The following is a 25,266-nucleotide window of genomic DNA, read 5'->3' as shown; positions in this document are numbered from 1 at the left end:
CCTTGCTCTCCATAAACTTGCTAATGGCGACGCTCTGTGGCACCGGAAGCCTTGCTTCTGTTTCAGATCTTTCTTCTTTGTTCTGTTAGGAACAGTTTGGTTTCTTTAATGAAGGTCTTGTGTCTAAAATACAGAAGCATTAAAAATTGTTTGTCTTGACTCACTCCTTGTCCTTGGCTGCCTGGATGGCTTTGACAAGTCCCTCAAGATTACTTATTATGCCACTCACCCCCACCCCTCTCTTCTGTAGTTCTTGAATGTAACACTTCAGTTGAGTGGAGGTGAATGGCTCTTCTTCCCCAGTTATTTGGAGGTGCTTTATGAGTTGTGGGTTTCCATGGTCACTGTGGGTAACTTAATGACAATAAAGACGATTGCCATATTCTACTCACTCTATTAATTTCACGATTTTTGCAGGTGTCATCTCCACTTCATAACCAGATATGCCCTTGGTCAACCCCCTCGCTTCCTCCCCTGACTGGTCTCTTTACTTGCATGCTTCATACTAAGCATTTTGGCAAAATAATATCTAAAATCCTGGCCAGTCAGGGAAGGGTGCTGTTGGTGGAGATGCTCCGAGGATCTTCTACTCTCTTCCATACTCAAGCACAGGGGCATTGTGTGAAGTGTCTAATAATTTACAATAATATATTTGAAATATCATTGTACTTAAGGCTTTACTGCACTTTCTAGAGGCGATTCTGATGTCCTTGGCCTGGCTATGCTAATGGAAAAAGAATGGCAATATAAAGTTCAATGGACTATTAAGAACGTTACCTTGAGAAAGTTTTCAACCACAGAAGATCCTTGGATCTGAAGCCATAATCCCATGTGATCGGTCTCCCTTTTTAATCATTTTTTGAAACTATTGCTACCTTGTCTTTCACTAAAACACCAACGCAGTTGTTGTACGGCTTAGCGGCGTGATTTATCTGATGGCCAATTGTCCCTACTTTGTTATTCACATCGATGGTTTATTTTGTCCAATCTACTTTTAATCAAATATTTGAGAGCCGTGTTTTGTAAGAAATTTTCTTAAGTAGTATAAAGAAAATATGTCAATTTTTTAATGAATGTAAATGTACCTGGTCATCATGGGGTCTTTTTACAATGAGAGGCCTGAACAAGATAACCTAAGGCTGATGAAAAGAGTCTGTTAAAATCCTAAATGGTTAATGTACATCAAGAAAAACCTCCATTGAGCATATGTCAGGACTACTGCATGGAACTATGCTACGGTCTTTGATTTTTTTTCTTTTTTTAAAATGATTTTTTCCCTTTGTTTCTCCTTTTTGGATTTATTTAGGTCAAGAAATAACACACTCTTGTACATCTTAGCCTCTGGGATTGCAGGGTTTTGGGATTAGGATTTAGTGTTTCTTGATAAAAAGATCAAGTTCCATTTTGCACTATTGCGCATGCGCACAAGCTGTTTTACGGAGAAAAACGGACTGCCAGATCTCTAGCAATTGAAAACTGTGTCCAGTTACCGGACCTGTAGACACAGCCTAATAAGATCGTGGCCATTAGTACATTCATTTTGTGATTGTATGGAATTCGAGAACTGTTAGATCATGTTGTTCCTGTACTCCACAGAACAAAATGCAGAGTTACAAACCTTAAGACAAAAATTAAAAAAACAGGATGTCATCTTTATAACAACAGACCCTCGACACACTTTGCAAAATACAGTCCAGTCTATTGGTTGCTGAAATATTGCTGGTCCTGTGAAGCCACACCAAATGGCAATTAACCTACCAGTGAACCTGGTAGGCTAAAGAGTCCCTTTTGAGTATTATTCGTTACAAGTTCTTTCAATTTTTCATCCAATAGAATTTGTTGATATGCTTGTGACAATTCCAGCTTTGTGAACTTGACTCCTCCCGCCAGACTGGCAAACAATTCCTGTGGCTTTGGAATAGGATGGATATCAACTGAAAGAGCAGGGTTAATGGTTACCTTATAGTTTATAGTCAGAAATTTTTTCACATAACATAGAAAAGCAGTGTGAACAAAAAGTGTGCATTACTTAGAATTCAGTACAAAAAGTACTTATCAAATTGTGCCAGAAATACTTGTAAATGTTGGGGTAGCCATCACAAGGTAGCTATTAAGAGAAGAAAAAATTAGATAAACAACACTTTCAGTACTGCTGGCATGCTTAGGGTGATTACGAAGCCATTTTTTGGAAAAAAAACCATGGGCTATGGCTTTGGAAAATTTTTAAAAATAGGCCGTTTTTTAATTCTCATGACTCAAAAAGTTAAGCTCAAACTTTCTACATAGAATAAGTATATCAATATGTATCAAAAATGTAATAAATCCTGTATCTCTCTCTACTACACTCTCCTTTTATCTCCTCTCCTTTCTCTCCCTTCTCCTCTCCTCTCAGATTCCAGCTGAACAAAGTCAGACTTATGCATCAGAAGCTAATGCCATATTTGCAGAGACTAGTGCCCTCACTGCTAGGAATGCTGAGGAAATGTTCATTGAAATAAGTGAGTAGCTACTAATGATGTACTGTAGTATGTACTATTGTAACATTAATATAAATACTGAGTATGTTTACTACATTTACTATACAGAACTGTGCCTTTTAGTACTATACAATGCTGTTCCTTTTAGTATTATTTTAATGATTTACAATTATAGTCAACAGTACACACACACTGTTATAGTAATTGTCACACAGATACCTTATTCCCAGTCCTCAGGGGGTGGAGCAGGCAAACTAGTGAGTGTTGAGCCAGTCAAAATGTATTAAACCACACCTCCAGTTCTCAAGACTGGACTGCCTGCTCCTGTCCCACCAGTGTTACATGTAGCCAGCATTGATGAATGTGTGCATGATGAGGAACTGGTTGAGACTGTAACAGTTGGACTGGGAGTGAAATATTGGGCTCCTTGAGGTAATGGACACCTCGAGTAGCTGAACCATTACTAATAATACAAATAGAGGCTTTGGCTTCAACCATAATCTCTCTTTCTCTCTCTCTTGTCTCATAGCTTGTAAGTTACCACCAGATTGTTTAACTAGTTTACCAGCTGGTGCCTCTCTTAAGACAGACTGATACACCATGTGCTAAGGGAGGATGCTGTGGAGGAGGGGGAGGGGACCGGACACAGGACCATCATAATAGTTCAGTTATAATAAGATAATATATTATTATTATTATTATTATTTAATAACAACTGACACATGTACTGCTTGCCCAATAAGTTGGTTGTACTATTCTCTTATATTTTATATTAATTGTCTGTAATTGCAGCAATAATTATTTATTATTAAAATGGGTTAACACAATTATTATTATTTTGTATTTACTTGTTTTTGTACATATTTAAAATCACTTTGTTAATTATTTTTGTGTTTAAATTAATAGTAATTGATCAGTTAGCATCATCAACAAAAGCAAAATACAATAATTATTAATTGTTAGTAAAATATTACTCTATCTTTTATAGTATTATAGTCATGGTATTCTGTGCATGTGTCTTTGTGCTTCATATCTAGAATGAGCTTTATAGTTTTATTAATTGTTAACGATTGAAGAATTAGTAATATTTGATTAGATATTATTGAAGTGTCTGTTATTTGTAATCCAGTTAATGTTGAATTGTTGATAATTAGTTCAGAAAGAGACTGAGCACTAACTGAAGTAATACGAGGATTATTACCTAAGACTATTCCTAAAAGTGTGTTATTGTGTGTTTGTAGTACATTTGTAATATCAGCAACTGCTTTGTCATCAATGGAACAGTTAGTAATAATTAAATCTAATAATGATTTATTATTAGCCAGTAAGTTACATAAGGATGAGATGCAGTCCTGTGTTAGTTGAGTGTCTCGTATTTTCAAGTATTTCACCTTTTCATTTTGTAATAAAACTGGCAACAGATCACACACAATGTCAGGAGATGATTCGCTGATGATAATGGTCGTATGTTTGAATGTTAATAGAGAAACTACTTCTTGACATTGTATTACAGATGGAGAGGTCAGTTTAACACCATCATCATACCACCTAATTGCTTTAGGTTTTCCTGAATATATAAAAAATTACAGTATTATCAAGTATTATTTTCTATTATCATATTTTTAATAGCTAAAGCAAAGCAACACTGGTTTTATGTGGATTTTATAATGTACCAAATTATGAATTTGCCAACATTTAAGCAAAAAATACAAGTTTTGTACTCCAGAACATCTTAAATTGACTTTTAAAATATTGTACTATTGAAATTGCAAATCATAGACAATATTTAATACTCTTAAACACTAGGGAATATTGGTACATATAAATATACCTTACCATGTTCTTTTTTTCTAAGTTGATTTAGCAGAACTGAATCTTGTTTAATTAATGATAAAAAGAGACTTGCTCTCTCAACGTTGCTCCTCGTCTTAATTTCCTTGATTTTAGGTATGTCAACATTTTCTGTCATTGCATAATGAAATAGTTCAAGTGATTCCAATGTTGACAATTCACTCTCTTCATCTTTTTCAATATCTCTAAAATAAACAAATCCCTCTTGATCAGTATCTAATGATCTTGCAAGCCACCATCCACTAGTACGCTCCTGCTTGATCTCAAGTTTCTCTCCTTTCTTGATTGAAAGCTGATTGCTATCCCTTGCCTCCCATTGTTTAATAGCTACATAAACTAGTCCTTTTGGTGGATCCATATATTGTGTACACTGATCCTTTCCTAAAATACCAGTACTAGTCATTATGTTAATATAATGTAATACATACTAAAAGTAATTGAAGTTTCTTTCAGTTGTTGTATATTCATTAATGATATCTTTTCCTGTAACTGTTCTATCTCCTTTTCTCTTTCAATTAATGTTCGCTCTACTCTAATTAATGTTTCTTCTATTCCTATAGTCATTAATAATTTAATACAAATCAAAAATTAGTTGCTAATTTAAAAACATTAAGAAAATATTTATCAATAATTTGCGTATTATTCGATTGCATGTAAGAAGGACCGGTATTAGTATTGAGTATATACACAATCATCCTCCTACTATAACAAATGTGACCATAATTGACAAAAGGTACCTTATGGCAGGTAGTGAAATTTGTCTTTCTAGCCTAAGAAATCCAACTTCCTGAGCCCCATTTATCATAAAATTACTCCACAGGATGCAAAAAGTTACCATGAAACTTTTAGAAATAATGATTGTCTAACAAAGCACTCACAGGTTGATATTTGCCATTATTAAGATCAATTTTAAAATCCGCCATAAGGGCCCTTTTGTCAATTATGGTCACAAATTAATGTACAAGCAATAATGATACTCTAAACACAGCTGTACTCTATTGTCATTATACAGTATTAAGTATGTCTGTATACATACATGTACCTGTTTTGCTTTGAAGAGATGATCGTAAATGATCTATTTCCATTTGCATTGCTTTTGTCACCTTCTTTTTACTGTTTCCCTTTTCAGACTCTAAAACTAAAAATGAAGCAATTAAATTATTAGGAACAACAATTCAGCTGCAAGATGTATTTATTCAAAAATTGCACACATGACGATATTCATACTTCATAGATATCATGTCTAAAAAAAGAATGTCATTATACCTGATGATTGTCCTGATGACTTATTGCTTATATCAACTTCTTTACTTTGATATGACATACCTTTGAATCATCAATAAATTAATTATAATTAATAATAATTAGTATGTACCTAATGAGTCTATTGTACCCTTCAATTTAGCATTCTCCTCAAGTAAATCATCTCTTTCACTCTCTACCATCTCCAGTTCTTTCAATAGACTCTTCACCTCCTATCCATTATTAAAGTATACTATTAATTTTATATACACATACATTCACTAACCTCATCAATTGCATGTTCATCATACACAGTATAGTAACCAATAGTTAAACTAATCAATCCCATCTCCTTTAGCATATCAACATTATCTCTAGCTGTCACTAGTAAACTCTCCATCAGATAATGAGGAGCATAACAAGTAACAATGATGGAGTTCCCTTCTTTGATCACTACCACCTCCACTTGATTATCCTTGAACGTTTTCCATAGGAGGGCTCTGATACTGGAGAGAGAATACTCACTTGGATTCCACTTTAGAACAAACTTGATCGTCTCACAAGTGAGGAGAGAAGAGGATAATCTCTTAAGCTGACGATTACAAAACATTGTTAATTTGTTCTCACAGAATTCATCCAAGTGTGTCTGATAAGTTAATATCATGTCTCCAGCATCTTGTATTGAGTATTTGTTCACTATAGTCTCCAATAGAGCAACATTAGTGATAGAACACTCATCCTCAATCACTTCCATTACATCATCAAAGCTGTTGGCATTTTTCAATCGAGGCTTTAATTTTTTCTGACACCTTCCAATGTAGGTCTTCAAATCATTGACAGAGGGTATGGCTGCTTCAATAAGAGGAACGATATTGTGAATAAGTGTACCAAGCTTATGATCCATTCTATCAAACTCAGCTTCATAGCCAGGGTGAACTATCACCTCTACTACACCTATATTATAATAGAGTGTAATGACATTGAATTGAGTATAATTAATGTTACTAACCTTGTGGAGTAGCATCAGTATTGGTAGTTACTTGAGTCTCACTACTACTATCTTGTAATTGTCCAGATCCTGTATTTATTATAATAGTCAATGTATATATGTTATATTATATCATTACTTGAAGATGTTAAAGTACTTGCTTGTTGACAAGATGACATCACTGTTGCTGAAGGAAATGACTTTCCTATTTTATTGGAATATAAATAAGTTAAGTGTATTTATAAAACTTTCCATTTACCACATTCCATTATTATATCACTAGCTAAAGACACTGCTTCCTTTGATTTCATTAGAATGCTTGTCAGAGTACATAACTTGCTATGATCTTCAGCTACAGCACTTAATATTAGTAACATTGGATCTCCTACCAATGAACAACCACAACTCTTCACTTTTGCTAATGTATCCTTAGATATCAATCCCTCTGTATGTAAGAGATCAACTGATTCCTCAGTAAGAACAACTTGAGCTAGTCTACCAATATAACACTGCAATATCTCACTAAAAGGATCTGTCACTAAATGAATAATATTACGTTATAAAAATGATAGTGTTATTATTACTTGTTTTACGAAAATCATCAGAAATAGATATTAGATTCATTTCATTGAGCGCATTAGCCAGTGTCTTCCAGATTATAGGACCAACAGTGGTGACATTATCATCAGCTTTAGTCAACCACTTGGTTAAACACTCCATCAGGCAGCGTGAAGGATTCCCTCTATGAGCTGACTCAATAGCTTCCAGTGTAGGATGAAGCAGACCAAGATTCAATCCAAACTCAAACCATCTTGCTTCAGGAAACTTGTAATGCCTCAAGACTTGTAAAACAAACTTTAACTTGCTAATATCTGTACACAAAATATGTATATCACTGTGTTATAAATGATCTGACTCACCTAATGGAAAATGTGATGGTTTTGAAGCCATTTGAAACTAGTCTAAGTATTGTATACAAGGTAAAAGGAGAGGTAAAGGTAAGACAAAACGTACAACCCGAGGTAAAAGCAGGGCACAGCAAATTCCGAAGAAGAAGGTGGGGCTGGTTAAACCACACTCATAGCCACACCTTAAAAGATGGAGGACAGTACAAAATGCTTTGATTCACTTAAGTCTTTCTCAACTGAGAGAAGAGGTTCATCAGATCATTCCTCTCCTCCTTTTGCTATTCTGAGGTGGATGTATCTCTGAATAGAGGTACAAAGCTAGGCGTATCAATCGTGAATTAGTGATTTGCTCCACGTGATAACACGAGTTTAGAGTATACGAAAGTAAACCTATGTAATCGGAGCTAGTGCAATAATGGTGGGAACAGACCAATCAAAGGAATAGTTTTCATATGATTTGAATGTTAGGAAGAATTCTTCTTCATCATCAGTGGATCAAGATGAAAGAAAGTTACTTGCTGGTTCGTACTGGCTAGTTAGAATATTGTTCATTAGATCATTTCAGCTATTTATTGTAAGTATAGTCATCTGGTGGTTGTGAGGTTGAGGGTGGTTGGACAAGTTTCATTTACATGTAATTGAGTTAAGACTATTAGATGTACTGTAGTGTAGTTGACTAGTTCAGTGTCCAAATTATCATAGAACTTTTACCACAATTGATCATATGACAATGTCCCCGTTTACAGTTTCTTAATAAGTAATATACTAAAATTTAGTCTACGCCAATTACTGATTATTGATACCATCTCTTTTGAAAAGAGAATAAGAGTTAAAATGTTGTTGTTACAAACTCTCTTGTATTTATTTTTAGTTGTAGCATTTCTTATTGCACTCTATCAGAACAAACAGCTATATAGACATTGTATATTGCTAATCAAAATGTTAATTGTTTCGATTAACAGTACATGTATATTACAATACATGAATATACTAACAGTACATGTACAGTACAGTACATGAATATAAAGTGCATGTGTATTCATTGTGTATTGTATAATGTGTGTACATTATTAGATATTCATGTACATGTACATGTAGGTTGGGAGTCTCAGTTACTTGAAATGGGTTTCCTTGCAATGTTCTTATCTCCAGTTTTGAGTTTGAGCCAGTTTCCACGTCACACGCCCACAAGCTGGACCAATGTCTGGGGAAATCGTTGGATGATATTCCGCATTATGGTTGGAGCTGTAAGTGAGAGAAAGGATGTGATTGAATATTGGAACCATCTTTAGGGTTTGATAAAGATGAGAGGTGATACCTGTTGGAGGGACTTGACTTGTATGAAGTATCATTATGAGGTTTGTACATTGTATATTGTATAGTGTATGATGCTTTAATGTGGTGGAGTTTCAGTTTGACATTTTGTGATCTGAGATTGATTTACATGTATAATCAGCATAAGTTGCTGTTTAGATTGCATTGTTAATGCTGTATGGGGATTTATGATTTTTTCCAAAATGACTCCGAATTCCAAAAATACTCTACATTTTCTGATACATATTGATGTCCTTATGCTGTGTAGAAAGTTTGAGCTGATTTTTTAGCTTCTTTGTTCTAACTTTCAAGATAACCTTCAACAAATTTACTGTAAATCCTCGTCCCTCCTTCAATCATTTTACCCAACAACCATCAAGCAATTGAACTCTCTACCACCATTTATAAAAATATTTCAGTCTCTTTCATGTATTCAATCTCTTATTGACTATTTTTCTTAATCTTTTTCTTTTGTTATTATTATTATTATTATTATTAGCTCCGACTATGACAGACTCAAAAAAAAGGAAACCCATGTTTATGTACATGTACATACTTATACATTTACATGTATGTACAATTTTTTAGACACAGTTTTGAGCAAACATACCATTAACTACATGTAGATGTACATGTACATGTACATCTATTGAAATGACATACAATGTGCTGTGTACATTACTATTATCAATATTGTCCTCCAAAAGGTTATTACATTAGGAAGGTTGTATCTATTAGCTTGGGATTGCTCTTGGCTTATCTCAATATTCCTGTTGTACAGAATCTTCTCTCCAGTAGACAACAGATGAATACTAGCTTTGAACCATTGAGGATTATCAACACATACGGAGCTTCTGGCAGGTAGACTATTATGATTACGTGGATTTTTACATTAATAAAATCTGCAAAAATCTATTAAATACAGTTTAAGATGGCTGAAAAGTAGAAAATCACGAAATAGCTCAAATTTTCTACACATCATAAGGACATCAATATGTATCAGAAATGTAATAAATTCTCTCTCTCTCCCTCTCTCTACTACACTCTCCTTTTATCTCCTCTCCTTTCTCTCTCTCTCCTCCCTTCTCCTCTCCTCTCAGATTCCAGCTGAACAAGGTCAGACTTATGCATCAGAAGTTAATGCCATATTTGGAGAGACTAGTGCCCTCACTGCTAGGAATGTTGAGGAAATGTTCATTGAAATAAGTGAGTAGCTACTAATGATGTACTGTGCACTATTGTAACATTAATATAGATATTGAATATGTTTCCTACATTTACTATATAGTACTGTACCTTTTAGTATTATTTTAATGATATACAATAGTGCTGCTCCTGGTGTACATGTACATGTCTCCTTATCACACCAGTTTACTTTTAATGTTAACAATACTGCCCTAGCTGTATCAACAGCACACATACACACACACACACTGTTATAGTAATGGTCACACAGATACCCTGTTCCCAGTCCTCATGGGGTGGAGTAGGCAGACTGGTGAGAGTTGGGCCAGTCAAAATGTTTTAAACCTGACCTCCAGTTCTCAAGACTGGACTGCCTGCTCCTGTCCCATCAGTGTTACATCTAGCCAGCATTGATGAATGTGTGCATGATGAGGAACTGGTCTAAGACTGTACCAGTTGGACTGGGAATGAATATTGGGCTCCTTGACTCGAGGTAATGGACACCTCTAGTAGCTGAACCATTACTCATAACACAAATAGAAACTTTGGCTTCAACCATAATCTCTCTCTCTCTTTCTCTCTCTCTCTCTCTCTCTCTCCATTATCTATACAGATCAGTTCCCTCTCATAAGTGATGATTTGGTTAATTCTCATTATTTATTATTATGATGTATTGACATGTTATGTGCAGTTGCTGTGATCGGTAAAAGACACAATCTATTGTGCAATGACTTGACACCTTCCTCTCTCCCAGCAATCACACCTGATTGTGACTCCACACCCTCATTAATAATTGATGACTATCCTACCATATTACCGGAATTGTGCAGACAGTTTTCAGGTTTGAATTTAATTATTATAAATTTATTATTATTATTATTATTATTATTATTATTATTATTATTATTATTAATTAAATGTTATTAACAATTAGTTATAGTGAATTACATGTATGTTTGTGTACATGTACGTGTACGTCAGGGTATGGTGAGTGGGCGGATCTCTTTAATACTTTACATTCTTCTAATGATTGATATACATGTATATTGTACATGTATTTATTAATTAACATTTGTGACCATAATTGACAAAAGGTACCTTATGGCGGATTTTAAAATTCATCATTATAATGAAAAATATCAGGAGCCTGAAAATATCAACCTGTGAGTGCTCTGTTGAACAACCATTGTTTCTAAAAGTTACATAGTAACTTTTTGCATCTTGTGGAGTAATGTTATGATAAATGGAGCTCAGAAAGTTGGATTTTTTTGGCTATGAAGACAAATTTCACTACCTGCCATTAGGTACCTTTTGTCAATTATGGTCACATTTAAGGGTATCTCCACCCAAATATTTTATGGTCTTAATATGATTATCTAACCATAATAATAATGTGTTCCAAATCCCATTGTCTAAAATAATTATTTTTTGAGATATGAGCCTTTAAAGTCTTGACTTTTTGCTTCCTGCAATGTTACTTCCTGTCAGTGGGTGTAGCTAAACGTAACGTCATATAGCAGGAATGTTTCCATTCCTTTATAAGGAGAAATGATCCTTTATTCTCATGCCTTATAATGTAATAGCACTGATTTAAAAATTGGGATCATTAGCTTTCATTGCTCTAAGCATATACAATACATGTACGTGTATATCCATTGGTCAGTAATATATGTATATGATAGTCCACTCTATGAATATGATGATCAGTAAATGTGGATCCTTCAAGACCATCAGCTCCTACTGTATAATACGTTACATCACTTTATTTTGACATTTTTGCTGTAAAATTGTAATTATTAAATTTTAATAAAGGAATGTACTATCATAACTTCCTGTTGTCATGAGACTATATATAGAAAATTCCAAGGGCAAGAGGTCATCAGGGCTATCTTCCTGTCTGTAGTTCCTTTCTTCTATTGTTGTACTTTGCTTTTTTTGTTCATTTAGACTTCTTCATTTTTTTATTGTGTGTTCTTGCTCTATCTTCATTTACCATCTTCTACCTTTATCTCTCTTCATTTTTTGTTCTTGCTTTACGTTCACAATTTTATTCTTTTCTTGAAATGGCAACCAAACCATTTTCTGGTCTCAGACTCAAACTGGAGGAACAGCTCACCTGTCCTGTGTGTCTTGACCACTATACCAACCCTAAGACCTTACCTTGTCTACATTCATTCTGTGAGCACTGTCTGGAGGGATTACCTCTAGATAACAAGAATGAGACCTGTTACGTCTCTTGTCCCACTTGTCGTCATTGTACAGAGTTACCAGAAGAAGGAGCAGGAGCCTTTCCTGTAGCCTACCACCTCAACAACCTCAAAGAGATGTACAGTCTAACAAAGAAGACAGCAGATTTATCAAATCCTCAAGAGGCCACATGTAGTGATCATGGAAAGCCTTTGGAGCTATTCTGTGAAACATGTGATACAGTAATTTGTGTTACCTGTCAAGTTCGTAATCATAAACATCATGAATACGACTTAATCACTGACAGTTATACTAAACAATGTCAAAAGTTAAGAGAATTTCTATCACCAGTTGAGGGAAAGAAGGAAGCACTTAAGAAGGTCCTGTCTGCTCTAGCAGAGAGAGAGGGTGAGATTAGAGAGAGAGGAGAAAGAGTCTTAGAAGAAATACATGAAATGGTAGAGGAAATGATTGCTGTTCTTCGTCAGTCAGAGAGGAAACTGACTGAGCAGGCAAAGAGGGTCACTGATGATAAACTAAAGGTGCTGTCAGAGCAAATGAAATCAGCAGAAATGAGTTTGAGTGTTCTGAAGGATGTTGAGGATTATGTGAAACAGAGTCTGAAGACTGGCAGTCCTCAACAAGTCCTGAGGTCTAAGAAACAGATGATGGAGCGTATGAGTGAAGTTACTGGAGGGATCAATGTGGAGGAGTTACATCCAAAGGACAAAGGTGACTTTGTATTGAGTAAAGATATCAAATCACTACATCACATTGGAGATATTATTTCAGGAGTTACTGCACTACAGCAGTGTAGAGTGAAGAAGATTGATCATATTATTAGCAAAGCAGCTTTGTTTTCACTATCAATGGAGGCACCAGATTCATGTCTTTTGTGCGTTCCCCTCTCTTCTCTGAGGTGTAGTCTAGTACCAGTTGGTAAAGGCCATAAACCCATTGACACTACAGTCACTACCACCAGCACTGATCCTGGAGTGTATAGGATACAGTGTAACCCTTCAACACGTGGTACTCATACAGTAAAAGTACATGTATATGATATACACCTTGAGGATACCTCACTATTCATCCCTTTCAATCCTTACCTTGATAACATCACTCGAGTACGTACTATAACTGAGTTTAAATATCCCTGGGGAGTTGCTGTAAGTGATGATAATTATGTTATAATAACTGAGTTTTGTGGTCACTGTGTAACAATACTGGATAGAGAAGGAAAGAAAGTGAAATCATTAGGAGGGAAAGGAGGAAGTGGTAATGTCAAGTTTTCTTCTCCTCGTGGTGTAGCCATTACTCCAGACAAATTCATTCTTGTATCTGATAATCACAGGATCCAGAAGATAAGCATGGATGGACACCGTAAAGCATCAGTTGGTAAAGAGGGCAGTGGACCACTACAATTCAAATATCCTTTTGGTATAGCCATTTCTCCTATAACAGGACAGGTTTATATTGTTGATAGGGATAATCATCGTATACAAGTCTTGAATCCTGATCTAACCTTCTCTCATTCATTTGGTAGTAGAGGATCAGCTAATGGACAGTTTGAGTTACCATATGACATTGCTATTGACAGGCAAGGTTTAGTGTATGTTGCTGATTGGAATAATGATCGCATTCAGAAGTTCTCTCCAGATGGAAAGTTTGTGGGTCAGTTTGGTGCTTCAGGATCTGGTCCTGGACAACTTAGTTTGCCAATAGGTATAACAATAGACACTGCAGCTACTGGTCTAGTGTATGTTAGTGAATATAGCAATAAATGTTTATCAGTCTTTACTAGTGATGGTGTGTTTGTTAGGAAGTTTGGAAATGAAGGCAGTAATATTGATCAGTTTAATGATCCTTATGGATTAGCTTTTAATAAAGATGGATTCTTGTATGTTTGTGATTATAATAATAACCGAGTTGTTGTTTATTAAAATATATTTATTTTTAATTTTTCATATTCTAATATATTTTATAGTTATAAATAATAATGACAATACTAAGCGGGTCATATTGACCATAGTAATTCATAATAATTACATTACATAACTCCACCCTCTGCCACGCCCTAATAATCATACTTAGTATTATTATTATTATTATTATTATCATTGTCATCATCATTATTATTATTAATTATCCTTCAGCTCCAGTAATAAAGAGGGAGTGTCTGGTAGTAAGAGACTATTACTGGTGGCCTTCAATCAGTGAGACGTCTCTTTGAGTCTCTCAGGTACTCATTAGTATTTCATTAAGAGGAACTCACAAACTCAGTTCTCACAATCTACTGACATTCATAATACAATCAGCAACCTTTCAAACTAATTAGTGAGTGGGTGGGGCAAAGTTGGTGGAGCAAGTCACGAGGGAATTTATGCTTAAGAGAATTGTTTACATATCTTACATACATATTACATATACAGACTAGCCTCTATATAATGGACACTTTGGATTATGAAAGTGTCTCTATTATACAGAGGTGTCCTTTATGTGAAGGTTATTTTATACAGTAAGGAATGTAATTGGTACACTAGGTGCCGTCTGTTGAATGGAGGTGTACACTATAAAGAGTGTCCATTAAGAGAGACTATACTGTATACATGTACATGTACATGTACCTTGAATTCAGTATCAATTACGTCAAATTCCCTCCCTCCCTCCCTCTCTCTCTTTTTCTCTCTCTCTCTCCCCAGTCGCTCATTAAAATAGACTTATGAGTTAGCAATGGTAGAAGAAGGTGAGTTTGATGAGAGAGTGTCCCTTAACAGTTCAGAGACTGAGCATGAGGAGGAGCAGCTGCTGGGAAGATCAGATGAAAAGAATGAGAGGTTCCTCGTGTATGGATACATGTACATGTACATATTAGATATACTGGAATAATTAATGCAGTAATTATACTAGAGGAATGTAATATTATAATAATAGATATAGTGTACTTGGACTGTATATTAGTAATAATAATAATAATAATAATAATAATAATAATAATAATAATAATAATAATAATGTCATTTTTATTTATTATTAATAATAATATAATTTTTATTCTTTTTCTTATTTTATTTTCTTTAGGTTGGAGCCAATTGGTGTCATTTATCAAGTAATCATTAATACATAGGTGTTGTTGTTGTTATTTATTGTTGTTATTAGTCTCCCCAGTATTTACAGTATGGTACTCCGTTAAGTGGAAAAGAATATTTATCAACAAGAGAAAACAAGTAAACAATATTATAAACAACGTACAATACATGTATCTCTTACTAAAAGTCTCAGTTTTACAATGAAAAAAGACCAGCATTAACTAGGACAGAATGACCGAGACTGTACATGTACATGTACAACACAATGTATCATTTATAATACTGTATAGTGTAGAATTTTTGAGGACTGTAAATTTTGTGGATTTTGTGATTTTTTTAAGTTTCACAAAAATCGCTTCTGCAAAAAAATCAAATTGCTACGTTACAAGATGGCAGACAGCATAAATTTGTGAAAATTAAATTTGCAAAATAGATTTTGAGGCAAATTCACAAAATTTACAGCCCTTGAAATTTCCCACTATACATTATTAGCAGGTGGATATTGCCCTCCATTATTGTGATTAGGTTGACTCCAGTATCAGATGCTAATCCATCAGTGATACAGTTATAATTATTATTACAAGAATTACAACCAGAACCAACTGATATCATCTATAACACGTGCAGGTATATTAATAGTTTATTAACCTTAATATATTAACCAATTAACCCTCTCTCTCTCTCTCTCTGTGTGTGTATCTGATCCCATTAAGAGTATCATAAGTTGTGTTGATCTAATGAGTTCTTCATTTTTATTATCTTTTAAATCAGTGAGTACATGTACATGTACACTCGTCACAAACTGTACATGTACGTGTATATAATGAGTATTATTTCCCTGGGGGAAGGGGGTTGAAAATTATAATAATTAGCAGGGGGTAATTTTTAGGGAATTTTTAAATTAATACGTGTACATGTATTATTGCTAAATGTGCATAGCATACATGTATGTTACATGTGTACAAGTTTTAATTTCTTTTATTCTTTTAGAGTTTATTTGAATCTCCTGATAATTTTGCTCTTGTTCGTCTCCAGCTCACTCAATCATTATATTATAAGTTATTAACGTTAATTATCATTGATGAGGAGAAGAAGCAAAAGCTTTCAACCAAAAAGTAGATGTCAATACAGGTCAGTGGTCATGTGAAAGTCACATGATAACTTGTAATTATAATGTGAATATACTGTATAGCAGATAATTTTAGAGGGAATTAAATTTGGTGAATTGGCATTTTGATAGTCGTTCGCCAAAATAAAATTTGCCATTTTGAGCCATTATACACATGCTCAATGGCACTTGGCCACTAATTTGCCAATCACGAAATTTTAGCAATTTGCCAAATTTAACTCCCTCCAAAATTTTCCGCTACACGGTAATTGACAAAAGGTAGATGTACCTTTTGGTGGATTACTAAATTCATCATTATAATTAGAAATATCAACTTGAGGTTGTTTTCTTAAAGAAGCATGGTTTGCTAAAGTTGCATAGCAACTTTATGCATCCTGTAGAGTAACTTCTTTATCATTGGAGCACAGAAAGTTGGAGTTTTCCACTATAAAGAGGAATTTTATAATCTGTCATAAGGTACCTTTTTGTCAATTATAGTCACATGTTAGATGTACTTGTATTTTTGGAGGAAAACCGTGTTTTTAGTTCCAGGTGCTTGATTTTATTTTATTTTATTATTTCCAGCTAATGTTGGAACACGGTTATTTTCATAAGTCGCTTTTTGCACTGTCAGCAGAAATGGTCTTATTTTCGTACAGTTCACACAGCAGGTGAGAATAATAATAATAATAATAATAAATTATTAATTATTATCCATAGAGTGTTTCCATGGATATTATCAGTTATTGATTTCATTGTTATCATTTTTTAAAAGTAAGCCCCCACTGGTTGCTAGGGTGGCATGTTATAATTAATTAATTGATTTGATAATACATCTTTTTATTTTTAATATTACTCTCCTCCAGGTTATTGAGATTATCATTAAAGTGGAGCCGTCATTCCCTCATGCTATAGTGAAGCATTTGAGCGAAGTAAAGGAGACATGTACATGTACATATACTTATAGTCCATCCTGTGTAGTGTAGGATACTCCATCAATAATAACTAGGAGAGAATTCACCATTTTTATGACATTATCTGATGCATATACATGTACTTATGTTGCGTAGAAAGTTTGAACTGATTCCAATCAAAATTGGTTTTTTTACGAATGTTTAAATTTTCTTAAAAATTGGACCCAATTCCCTGTATATAGTACAGGGTCACGGGCCAAATTTTGCCAAAAATGAAAAGTAGAGAATTCTCCATTTTTATTACATTTCCTGATACATATACATGTACATGTACATATGTTGCGTGGAAAGTTTGAGCTGATTCCAATCAAAATTGGATTTTTTACGAATGTTTAAAGTTTCTCAAAAATCAGACAAAAGTCCCTGTACTATAGTACAGGGTCACAATCCAAATTTTGCCAAAAATGAAAAGTACAGAATTCTCCATTTTTATAACTTTATCTGATACATATACATGTTCTTATGTTGTGTGGAAAGTTTGAGCTGATTCCGATCAAAATTGGATTTTTTATGAATTGTTAAAGTTGCCTATGTCCCTGTACTATAGTAGTACATGTACAGTGTATTGTGTCAATAATCTGTTCATTCAATTATTTCATACAATAGATTGAGGAAATGGTCCTATCATGATCATCTTTAGCCCAGCAGTCCTGTTCTCCATTATTTGATGCCATTCATTCCATTGGGTCTGTACCTAGTTACAGTGATGTCATGTTGCCTAACAACCCGATAATAATGACCACACTCACCTTGATTTTCTCACCTTAAAAGGGGTAATTTAATTAAAAATTAATAACTCAATCACTTCATTATTATGATTAATTGATTACACTGTTAGATCTAGAGGGAGTTTAGGAGACTTTTGGTCTCTCATATTTAGCCCTAGGACTCCTTAAGTCTCCCATTTATAGTTAGATTGATCATTCAAAATTTATTATTTTTGTTGTTGTTGTTGCTATTACTATTGTTGTTGTTGTTGTTGTTGTTTGTTATTATTCTTATTATTTAGATTCAAGTCCTGTTGTGTCTCCTCTACCTTCAGTGAGGGAGCGTTATTCTTCTCCTAGTTCTGTTACTTCACATCGTCAGCTCTTCACTGCTAGAAAGAATGGCTCAGGCTCTCCTCTAAAGTCATCAGTTAGTGCCGGGTTAAGTAAACCACACCCCCTAAACCACCTCAAGGAGTCGTACAGGTACACATATACATGTACATACTGAGAGTAGCACATGTACTGTACTGCTGTATTGATGAGTGGAGGAATTGGGTTCATCACTTTAATATTGTTTGATAAAATTAAGCAAATTTTGTTTGCAGATTTTGAAGCTAAATTTACTAAAATTTGTACCCCCACCAAACTTTGTTTAATCAAAAATTATCAATTATTATTTTTTATTATCAATTATTATTATGCATCAGGAAAAATTATGAAAATGGATATTTCTCTTCTTTTGTGTTTGATCAAATTTGACCAAGTTCCCACCCTGTACATGGTGTTTTGTGAAGTTTTTAAACAATTCTAAAAATCCACCATTTAAGGATGCTGAGCACTATGCCAAAAGCCTGTAGGAAACCCTGTCTGTTGACCGTTGTTAGAATGAGCTCAAACTTTCACTAGAATACAGTAGATCATGCATGTACAATTGTACATGTACATGTATAGGTATGTGAAAATGTAATAAAGTTTGGTAAGGTTTTTTGTGTCATGGGCTATGAACATGTACCGTATAACGGGAAATTTTGGAGGGGATTAAATTTGGCAATTTTGGCGTTTTGATAGCCATTTGCCAAAATAAAAATGTGCCTTTTTGAGCCATTAGCCATTATACACATGCTCAATGGCACGTGGCCACAAATTTGCCAAATTAAAATCTGCCAATCACCAAAATTTAGCAATTCGCCAAAATTTAGCCCCTCAAAATTTACCAGCTATACGGTAATGGGTCTGTGTCATACAATTGGCAAAGAAAATGCTAATGACCATTGTGATAATTAATAATAGTACACTTACAATGTGCATGTACATGTACATGTACATCATAATAATCTATTATTAGGGTAATCGTAAAGGCCCTGTTAAAAGATAGAATTTAGAGAATGAGGAAGACTATGGAAACTATCAGCCATCAAGGGAAGCACTACCAAAGTATGTCCAGCATAAACTGTCATTATGGTTGATGCTATATTATATTAAGAACTGCTTTCCAGTATGGAGTTAAAATGAATGATGGTCGTAAGACTCGTAGACAAGGTGTCAAGAATGAGAAAGCTAAACTGGACAGAGAATGGCAGCAGATCAGTGAGGTCAGTGTGTGAGTATATGTAGTATATAATAAAGGGAGTTATGGTTGTCCATTCATTATGCATGTAATAAGAAAATAATATACTGTAGATAAAGTAGATTGATGATGAGGACATTTGCATAGTTAATCTTTAAAATAATATTTAAGGCACTACAGTCAAACCTGTCTATTCTGGACACCTTGGGACCCAATAAAACTGTCCTTATTAAAGAGGTGTCCTTATTTCAGAGGTTCATTAATACACATTTATATTGTATTGGGACTGATACTACCTGTCCTCATTATAGAGGTATTCTTATTTTAGACTGTCCACAATAGCAGGTTTGACTATATTGTCATTTAATTACAGTAACAAATATTGGAAGAGTTAAGAGCTGTTGACTCATTAGCTGTACATGTATCACACTATTGTTGATGTGTGTGAATTCTAGCTATTTATAAGTCATTAATGTCCACCAGTGTTGTTACATGTAGCCAGCATTGATGAATGTGTGCATGATGAGGAACTGGTCTGAGACTGTACCAGTTGGACTTGGAGTAAAATATTGGGCTCCTTGACGTAATGGACACCTCTAGTAGCTGAACCATTACTTATAGCATGAATAGAGGGTTTGGCTTCAACCATAATCTCTCTCTCTCTCTCTTGTCTCATAGCTCTAAGTTACCACCAGATTGTTTAACTAGTTTACCAGCTGGTGCCTCTCTCTTAAGACAGACTGATACACCACGTGCTAAGGGAGGATTCTGTGGAGGAGGGGGAGGGGACAAAGGACCATCATAATAGTTCAGTTATAAATTAAAGATTATTATTGCTATTATTATTTTAATACCAACTGACACAACATGTATTGCTTGCCTAATATGCTGGTTAAACTATTCTCTCTATTTTATTTTAATTGTCTTTTAATTTACAATAATAATTTACTATTACAATAGTTAAACGCAATTATTATTATTATTATTATTATTATTATTATTATTATTATTATTATTATTATTATTATTTTGTATTTACTTGTTGTGGTATGTGTTTATTGTACATCACTTTATTAATTATTCTGTGTTTATAAATATATAATTATTAAATAATTGATGAGTCTGCATTGTCAATGAAAAGCAAAATACAATTAATAATTAATATTAAGAATTTACTCAAATATTAATCTATTTTTTATAATAATATATTCACAGTATTCTGTACATGTGTTTTTGTCTTTCATATCTAGATAGAGCTGCTTTATATTTTTATTAATTGTTAATGATTTAAGAATTAGTAATATTCCATCAGATGATATTGAAGTGCCTCTTACGTCTAATATAGTTAATGTTGAATTGTTGATAATTAGTTTAGAAAGAAACTGAGCACTAACTGAAGTAATACGAGGATTATTACCGAAGGTTAATCCTAAAAGTGTGTTATTGTGTGTTTGTAGTACGTTTGTAATATCAGCAACTGCTTTGTCATCAATGGAACAGTTAATAAGATGTAAATCTACTAATTTATTATTAGCCAGTAAGTTACATAAGGATGAGATGCAGTCCTGTGTTAGTTGAGTGTCTCGTATTCTTAAGTATTTCACCTTTTCATTTTGTAATAAAACTTGCAACAGATCACACACAACGTCAGGAGATGATTCGTTGATGATGATGTGCGTATGTTTGTATGTTGATAAAGAAACTACTTCTTGACATTGTATTAATGATGGAGAGGTCAGTTCAACACCATCATCATACCACCTAGTTGCTTTAGGTTTTCCTGAATTGATAAACAATTATAATTAATTACTGTATTATCAAGTATAATTCTCTACTATCATATTTTTAATGGTTAAGGCAAAGAAATACTTCTTTATATCTGGTTATTATTTGTGGCTCTTATAAATTTTCTGCATTTTGCCAAAAATTGATACACAGATATATAAACACTTTATTTTTCAAAATGCAAAATTGCTGATCATCCCTCAAAATACTCTATAGATTATTAGTACATATAAATATATCTTACCATGTTCTTTTTTTCTAAGTTGATCTAGCAGAACCGAATCTTGTTTAATTAATGATAAAAAGAGACTTGCTCTCTCAATGTTGCTCCTCATCTTAATTTCCTTGATTTTAGGTATGTCAACATTTTCTGTCATTGCATAATGAAATAGTTCAAGTGATTCCAATGTTGACAGTTCACTCTCTTCATCTTTTTTAATATCATTTATATAAACACGTCCCTCTTGATCAGTATCTAATGATCTTGCTAGCCACCATCCACTAGTACACTCTTCCTTAATCTCAAGTTTCTCTCCTTTCTTGATTGATAGATCATCACTATCCCTTGCCTCCCAGTCTCTAATAGCTTCATAAACTGGTCCTTTTGGTGGATCTATTGATTGTGTAGACTGATCCTTTCCTAAAATACCAGTACTAGTCATTATGTCAATATAATGTAATACATACTAAGAGTAATTGAAGTTTCTTTCAGTTGTTGTATATTCATTAATGATATCTTTTCCTGTAACTGTTCTATCTCCTTTTCTCTTTCAATTAATGTTTTCTCTACTCCACTTAACGTTTCTTCCATTCCTAGTCATTAATAATAGTCATTAATGCAAATAAATTAACTGTCTTAACAGAACTGTAATTGTTTTATCAATAATTTGAATATTTGTATGCAAAAAGGACCAGAATTGGTAGTGAGTATATACAATCATCCTACTACTAATATATAACAAATTAATGTACAAGCAATAATGATACTCTAAACACAGCCTTACTGTATTGTGATTTTACAGTATTAAGTATATGTGTATATACCTGTTTTGCTTTGAAGAGATGATTGTAAATGATCTATTTCAATTTGCATTGCTTTTGTCATCTTGCCAGGATCAACTATGGCCTCTACTACACCAATAATAATTATAGTGTAATGACATTGAATTGGGTATAATTAGAATTACTAACCTTGTGCAGTAGCATCGGTATTAGTAGTTACTTTTGTCTCACTATGACTACTATCTTGTAATTGTCCAGATCCTGTATTCATTATAATATAGTGAATGTATATATGTTATAATTATTATTACTTGAAGATGCTGAAGTACTTGCTTGTTGACAAGATGGCATCATTGTTACTGCTGAAGGAAATGACTTTCCTATTGTATTAGAATATAAATAAGTTAAGTGTATTTATAAAACTGTTCATTTACCATATTCCATTATTATATCACTAGCTAAAGACATAGCTTCCTTTGATTTCATTAGAATGCTTGTCAGAGTACATAACTTGCTATGATCTTCAGCTACAGCACTTAATATTAGTAACATTGGATCTCCTACCAATGAACAACCACAACTCTTCACTTCTCTTAATGTATCCTTAGATATCAATCCCTCTGTATGTAAGAGATCAACTGATTCTTCAGTAAGAACAACTTGAGCTAGTCTACCAATATAACACTGCAATATCTCACTAACAGGATCTGCCACTAATAAAAATATAATAAAGTATAACAAAAATAATTTATTACTTGTTTTGCTAATATCAATGGCAATAGATTTTACATCCATTTCTCTAAGAGCATTAGCCACTGTCTTCCAGATAATAGGACCAACAGTGGTGACATTATCATCAGCTTTAGTCAACCACTTGGTTAAACACTCCATCAGGCAGCGTGAAGGATTCCCTCTATGAGCTGACTCAATAGCTTCCAGTGTAGGATGAAGCAGACCAAGATTCAATCCAAATTCAAACCATCTTGCTTCAGGAAACTTGTAATGCCTCAAGACTTGTAGGACAAAGTGTAACTTGCTAATATCTGTACACAAAATATGTATTTCAGTGTATTATAAATAATTTGACTCACCTAATGGGAAATGTGATGGTTTTGAAGCCATTTGAAACTAGTTTAAGACTTTAAGTATTGTCTACAAGCATAGATACAAGGTAAAAGATAAGACGAGACGTAAGAGCAGAGAACAGGAAATTCCAAAGTGGGACTGGTTTATCCACGCAGTCATAGATCTAGTCATACGTGAAAAATGAAGGACAGTACAAAATTCACTTAAATCTTTCTCTTCTCAGAGAAGAGGTTTATCATATCATTCCTCTCCTCCTCCTGCTATTCTGAGGTGAACGTACAAATGTATCTTTGTACGTACAGAAGTAAGCGTATCGTGACTTATTCCACGTGACAACATGAGGTGTTTAGGGTATTCGATAGTAAAAGTAGGCATACGGAGCTGCATCTAATAATGGAAATCAAAGTAAGAGTCTTCAGAAGATTTTAACTTTAGGAAGAGTTCTTAATCTTCGTCAAAATGGATCAAGATGAAAGAAATTTACTTGCTGGCTCGTTCTGTCTAGTTAGAATATTGTCCATTAGATCATTTTCAGCTATTTACTGTAAGCACATGTAGTCTTGCTAGCCAGACCATTCCCCAGCTGACAGTCATTTGGCCGTCCACCCAAATGACTGTAGGCTGGGCAATGGTCTGGCTAGCGAGACTAAAGTACATGTATGTATATATAGTCATCTGGTGGTTGTGTAGTCTCGCGTAGTCAGACCGGCCCTCTGTGCCTACACACAGAGGGTGAGCCTGGCTAAGTGAGACTACAGTGGTTGTGAGGTTGAGGGCGGTTGGACAAGTTTCATTTACATGTAATTATTAAGTTAAGACTATTAGATATATTGTAGTGTAGTTGACTAGTTCAGTGTCCAAAATATCATTCAACTTTTACCACAATTGATCTTATCAATGTCTCTGTTTACAGCTTCTTATACTAAAGTTTAGTCAACTCTATGGCGGCCAATTACTGATTATTGATACCATCTCTTTTGAAGAGAGAATAAAAGTGAAAGTGTTGTTACAATATCTCTTGTATTTATTTTTAGCTGTAGCATTTCTTATTGCACTCTATCAGAACAAACAACTATATAGATGTAAGAAACAATTATTGACAGTCACTTGATTCATTATCATTAATCATTATTCATGATCACATGTTATTATATAGTTATTATTATATAGTCCGCCCACACACACACACATTATTATTTTTCATTTTTGGTGAGAGAGAGAATTTTGATTACACTTTGAATATAAAAGAATCTCCTTCCATCTTGATTACACTGGTAGCAGAGGATGGCCACTGGTGGGGACAAGCACCTAGCTCTCCCTCGTACTCTTTCTGATGGTTCTGACTTGGACCAATGGCTACAGAAGTTCGATATCTGTGCTACTGCTAACGGTTGGGATGCTGACACGTGTGCAAAGAAAATCCCGACATTCCTGGACGGAGAAGCGTTGATGGTGTACTTAGAAATGCCTGATGCTGACAAGAAAGATTACATGGCTATTCAGACCGCTCTAAAGGCTGTGTTTCAACCAGCTGAATCCCGTTTTCGTGCCATGGTGGATTTTGAGGGGCGTAAATTGCTTCCGGGGGAATCACCACACGCTTTTCTCTTTCATCTCAAGCGTCTCCTGGATAGGGCGCTACCTGGTGCTACAGAGACTGTAAAAAAAGATATGCTACTTCATCATTTTATTGATGGATTGCCCAGGTCAATGGCCCAACATCTGAGATCTACTCCCAATATTACAACATTAGATGCTGCTCTAACTCATGCTAGACTACTTAGTACCTCTGTTGA

At 34.2% G+C, this 25,266-nt stretch overlaps 2 protein-coding genes and 2 long non-coding RNA genes across 11 annotated transcripts; 2 read left to right on the top strand and 2 right to left on the bottom strand.

Annotated features, from left to right (window-relative positions):
- Positions 1-3,383: 3,383 nt before the first annotated feature.
- LOC109582031 (uncharacterized) lies at positions 3,384-23,588 on the bottom strand. Of its 3 annotated transcripts, none has more exons than XM_019996592.1 (12): positions 23,476-23,588; positions 23,140-23,427; positions 22,819-23,097; positions 22,696-22,764; positions 6,580-6,648; positions 5,857-6,524; positions 5,704-5,803; positions 5,595-5,654; positions 5,371-5,466; positions 4,757-4,882; positions 4,314-4,709; positions 3,384-4,044 (listed from the first exon to the last, which is right to left on the bottom strand). In XM_019996592.1, exons 1-12 carry the CDS (start codon positions 23,504-23,506, stop codon positions 3,437-3,439), a joined length of 2,790 nt encoding a protein of 929 aa, XP_019852151.1. In that variant the 5' UTR covers positions 23,507-23,588; the 3' UTR covers positions 3,384-3,436. The 3 variants fall into 3 exon arrangements, with proteins under 3 accessions (XP_019852151.1, XP_019852152.1, XP_019852153.1); XM_019996593.1 differs by lacking the exons at positions 22,696-22,764; positions 22,819-23,097; positions 23,140-23,427 and adding exons at positions 6,698-6,763; positions 6,818-7,096; positions 7,143-7,430 and having other exon boundaries at positions 23,476-23,535; XM_019996594.1 differs by lacking the exons at positions 22,696-22,764; positions 22,819-23,097; positions 23,140-23,427; positions 23,476-23,588 and adding exons at positions 6,698-6,763; positions 6,818-7,096; positions 7,143-7,430; positions 7,479-7,606.
- LOC109582033 (uncharacterized) lies at positions 9,862-20,331 on the top strand. 6 transcript variants are annotated; one of them, XR_002184874.1, is made up of 19 exons: positions 9,862-9,986; positions 10,237-10,458; positions 10,579-10,668; positions 10,720-10,806; positions 14,306-14,486; positions 14,852-14,986; positions 15,231-15,258; positions 15,309-15,376; positions 15,764-15,865; positions 15,952-16,008; positions 16,229-16,369; positions 16,932-17,017; positions 17,067-17,120; positions 17,213-17,278; positions 17,927-18,093; positions 18,330-18,513; positions 19,376-19,464; positions 19,514-19,622; positions 20,276-20,331. It is a non-coding gene; the product is annotated as an uncharacterized LOC109582033 (long non-coding RNA). The 6 variants fall into 6 exon arrangements; XR_002184876.1 differs by adding an exon at positions 16,672-16,823 and having other exon boundaries at positions 10,579-10,806; XR_002184875.1 differs by having other exon boundaries at positions 10,579-10,806; positions 18,337-18,513.
- LOC109582032 (uncharacterized) lies at positions 20,755-22,523 on the bottom strand. The gene is made up of 4 exons (XM_019996595.1): positions 22,427-22,523; positions 22,070-22,195; positions 21,627-22,022; positions 20,755-21,377 (listed from the first exon to the last, which is right to left on the bottom strand). Exons 1-4 carry the CDS (start codon positions 22,485-22,487, stop codon positions 20,770-20,772), a joined length of 1,191 nt encoding a protein of 396 aa, XP_019852154.1. The 5' UTR covers positions 22,488-22,523; the 3' UTR covers positions 20,755-20,769.
- Positions 23,589-23,691: 103 nt separating the features above from the next.
- Positions 23,692-24,018, top strand: LOC109582034 (uncharacterized). Its single transcript, XR_002184879.1, has 2 exons — positions 23,692-23,774; positions 23,821-24,018. It is a non-coding gene; the product is annotated as an uncharacterized LOC109582034 (long non-coding RNA).
- The last annotated feature ends 1,248 nt before the right edge of the window (positions 24,019-25,266 follow it).

Source organism: Amphimedon queenslandica, unplaced genomic scaffold, assembly GCF_000090795.2.
Source record: "Amphimedon queenslandica unplaced genomic scaffold, v1.1 AMPQUscaffold_13405, whole genome shotgun sequence".
Taxonomy (NCBI): domain Eukaryota; kingdom Metazoa; phylum Porifera; class Demospongiae; order Haplosclerida; family Niphatidae; genus Amphimedon; species Amphimedon queenslandica.
The sequence above is the reverse complement of the archived record's forward strand: the minus strand, read 5'-3'. Positions and strand labels throughout refer to the sequence as shown.